The sequence below is a fragment of the Dichomitus squalens genome (assembly GCF_000275845.1).
Source record: "Dichomitus squalens LYAD-421 SS1 unplaced genomic scaffold DICSQscaffold_24, whole genome shotgun sequence".
NCBI classification, from domain to species: Eukaryota; Fungi; Basidiomycota; class Agaricomycetes; order Polyporales; family Polyporaceae; genus Dichomitus; species Dichomitus squalens.
Genome location: NW_006766906.1, coordinates 432463 through 436534, shown reverse-complemented (window position 1 = coordinate 436534; position 4072 = coordinate 432463). Strand labels below are relative to the sequence as shown.

General features: G+C 50.8%; 1 protein-coding gene across 1 annotated transcript; it reads left to right on the top strand.

Moving 5' to 3' along the window:
- Positions 1-785: 785 nt before the first annotated feature.
- DICSQDRAFT_171680 (uncharacterized protein) lies at positions 786-3800 on the top strand (the record flags this gene model as incomplete). Its single annotated transcript, XM_007367360.1, has 11 exons — positions 786-1019; positions 1076-1357; positions 1415-1620; positions 1684-1923; positions 1982-2132; positions 2195-2254; positions 2319-2408; positions 2465-2977; positions 3039-3347; positions 3410-3634; positions 3702-3800. The coding sequence occupies 11 exons, from the start codon at positions 786-788 to the stop codon at positions 3798-3800; spliced, it is 2409 nt and encodes an 802-aa protein (XP_007367422.1).
- Positions 3801-4072: the final 272 nt, after the last annotated feature.

Genomic DNA, 4072 nt, shown 5'->3' with positions numbered 1-4072 from the left:
ACTAGTTCTACATCTTGTACCAAAACCCAGCAACATAGAACGAAGCCCCACGGCTCAATGTCTTTCAAGGTGGATTGGCGCACACCAGGCAGGGCCATGAGCGCCCGCGCAGATGCCACGAAGTCAGTAGAGCATGCTAGCTAGGAGTGACGGAGTTCAAAATGGTTTGTTTCAATGCTTTGCCATCATTAACATTGTATTAGGTCTAATTTGAGGCGGAGATGGATAAGCTACGAAGTGGATAATGTGCGGAGAGCTGCCCATGCCGCGCATGCTAAAGCGCTCTAGGCTCCAACCCACAGGATCGGAGAAACCATGTTGTTGTGCGCGCAGCTAGGTGTACCATACACCCTTCTGATGAAAGTAATTAGCTCATTTATCTCCGCAAGATCTGATGGGCGCAGTGTGCCATGATGGCGTGCTTCTTCAAAGTTCCATCTCAAGTAGCTATCAACACCAGCAAATGGTTTAGTCACTGCAGAGTGTCGGCCAGCATGTAGTACTTGTATAGCGGGCTATCTGGAGACTCTGAAACACTCAGCTTAGCAGTAGGTTTTCCCTTGGACAAACCGCAAGATGGGGCTAAATATGTATATCCAGCAGCCTTGTGATGGTGGTGTGCTCACGCGGAGACAAGACCTAGCAGCTTCAGTATCGCATCATGCATCCCAGATACCGGTTCAGATCTGATATTCTGGCTGACGTGTTCCACAGACCATATAACCTCCAGCATCGTGCTTTATGATAGCATTTCCCCTCTCGTTTCTTGCTCACATTCGCTCGCCATGTCCGCCATTCCTCACTACTTATTCCGCTCGTGCCGCAACAAAGACTGCGCCAAGGGCTGTGTTCTCTACATTCCTGTCAGCAATCCCGACTTTATCCCCTCCTTTAACATTTCTACGGCCGACCAACCGACCTGGATCGCTGTCCCTTGTAAGGGATGCTCGTGCCTTGGAAGTCAGCACTTGCACTCCGTCGAGTTCCCGGACCGTCCCAGTTCTTGCGGGGAGGCTAATGTAAGTGCTAACTTGGTATCTGTTGTCGGATCCTTTCGTTTGACATGGGACACCAGTATACCCATGCTACTCCGGAGCCGTCCATGCCATCGGCCTCGCAGGATGGTTTTGCGTCTACCTATACAGCACCGTACCCTGCTGCCGACCCTGAAGCTTTTCCTTCTACTGCTCATGGTCCTCCTTCTGGTGTCCGTCGGTCTGGTCCACGCTTTGGCTTCGCTTCTCGTGTCATGCAGTCAGCGTCGTTCAAAGCTCAAGCCCAGAAGCGAGAGGAGCGAGAGGCAGCTGCTAGTGGGAGCGGTGCCTCTACTAGTAATGCTTTTGATCCGACGGCCAAGGTACGTTACTCAACGCTACTGGGGTATTATAGTTATGCACTAACACGATGAATGAAGGCTTACACCACAGGATCTCAGCTCCATAGTAAGCCTGAACCTCGCAAGCGCAAGCGTGCCTCATCACCTAGCGTATCTGGGTCTGCGCCTGCCCACAAGCAGACGAAGAAGGAGGTCCGGGTTTCTATGGAAACGTACACCGTTGTGTTGGTCCCCGACACCGTAGATGCTCACTACGGCCTTTGTAAGCAGCCTAGTCTGTATGCGTAAGCCTCCCTACATATCAATTGTATAAGCTTTTGGTGCTCGAGGTTAAAGTCTTTTTGCAGCTTGCAACGTCTTGACAAGGAGGGCCGTGTCAAGAGCGTCTCTTTGCCAAAAGACAAAGTCTCTAACAAGGACATTGTCACCGCAGTTTGCAACACGTTCAAGGCGGACCCCAGGTTTGCTGTTATCGACTCTGGATGGCACCTGTTGCGGGTCTTATCGCAAGGCACAGGCCGCTCAGCCACGATGGAACTTATGGAGGGCGGCTCTATGAACGATATTACGTTCGAGGTCTGGAAGAAGTAAGTGACTACAACTTGAATCTCTATGTCGACAACTCTAGAGCTCATATTCTAACAGAGGAGTAAACCCGTCCATCCGCAATGCTGGCCCAGGCTACAGACACCCTGTGTTCATCGTTCTTGCCATGCCAAACTCTCCCAACGAAGTGCATGACAGTCCCAGTCATGACGAGCCTACACCATCTTCTGTTCATGACAAGACCGGTGCCGTGAGTCTTGTACAGACTGCCCATGCTATACCCCTGCTCAAGTGTTATTCTTTCACCTGCAGAATACCATGTCCACTCCATCGGAGCCTACTCATAACGACTATCCAGACTGGCAGGAAATGGTATGCTGTTCAATCTCCGTAGCTAGACCCATGTAAGCTAACACCCTTGATACCATCGCTTCAGCCAGTGCCGCAGGCCCACCAAGATCTCGTTAGACACCTTCACTACATGCATCCTCCTCCAGTCGACAGTGAGGATGTCGATGTCAGTTGGGTACGTGTCAAGCTATCAAAGACTTCGGTGATAGATATATTGACCTCTCGGACTAGTGGCCTGAAAGCCTCACTCTTCAGTCACCATTCAACACGTTCTTCAGTCAGAAGAAGCTGATCGAGTTCGCACTGCGAAGAATGGAGCCAGGCACTCCAACATATAGTGGTGTCGATGATGAGGACCTTGTTACGAAGTGGATCCCTGAGGTTGTCTTTGACCCTCTGGCTTTTATCGTCAGGCTAGCTACCGAGCTCAAAGTCCTCGAAGAGCCTAAGACGCTATTGAGTCGGACACTCGAGAAGCGTTTCGTGAAGGACTTTGCCCTTGGTCCGTTTGGTCTTCATGGCGTTATACCTATCCTTGATCAGCTCTATGGGTTTGTTATCTACTACGTCCCCCTTCCTGCTCACCACCGGTCCACCGCGTACGATCACCTAGAGCTCATCTCTCAGTGCGCCTTGGCTTTGGTCAAACACTTCAAGTACGTCAAACCTCGCTGGCAATACGATCCTCCTGGCCCATTCAGAGACCTGAGCAAGGTCTACGACGAATGCGAGGAGTTTCTAAAAGTACGTACTCAGCTTCCTTACGAATGATGAACAGTCAGGATGAACTAGCAACACTGTACAGGACGCCACTCATGCAGACTGGAACTCGACCCCGATGAAGACATTTGCTGGTGGCAGTGGACTTCAATACGTTACGCCGCAGGAGCTGGTAGAGATTCTCACTCAGTCATTCGGACATGCCTCTGACGCCTCAGCAATGAACGAGTACTCGCTCAAAGCTGGGGAGTTTGGGGTTGGTGGGGTGTTCAGTGACCTCGTCGAACCGCTCCTGGATTGGCTGCCCTTGACGCATCCTGGGTACAAGCAGTACTATCAGACACTTGAGGTATTCTGCTCGGCACTGGCCAGTCGACTTCGTACACATCTTCAGGTAAGTTGTCATCATTAGTGTTAACATGTAAGGCTCTCGTTGACAGGCCTAATTCCTTGCAGCATGTGCAACCTGAGCCCGATGCGGTTCCTGAGCCGGCATTGGAAGAGCCAGAGTCCAGTGACTTTCACAAGAAGATGGAGGCTGCGAGCGCACTCAACAAAGCAACATGGCGTAGCATGGTGCGTGCGCTAGTGACCACACTGTCGCATCCCTCGCGGCCCTTGCCAGAAGACTGGCCTCCGATGGGGCTTGATCGTACAGCACAGTTCAAGATACTCATAAAGGTGACTCTGAAGACAGCGTCTTACTGGCTTGCGGAGTGAACGATAGACTGATCACCAATTTACGCAGCTGTATCATTCAGACCACAACCAGACGGAGAGCGTGGAATGGCAGAAGATTACTCATGCCATCACCCAAGCTATCATTGCCAAGCATAAAAGTACGTAGCTGTTAGTACTACCATCTGGCCGCTGCGGCTCTGGTTGGCTAGATAAGGACTTTGCTTTGTGGATAATCTTCTGTTACTATGGCTCCTTTTCGCTAGCTACGTAGTCAGATATCTCCTAGTATGGACAAGAACGCTTACACAGTTTAGGAACTGCCAGTGCAACGTTTGGACCTCCAACATACGTCTCTTGATTCCCTGTTTCAATCACTTTCATTAAGCTACAATATATCTGTTTAATGTCTTCAGCACCGCTAGAATGATGCGGGACACC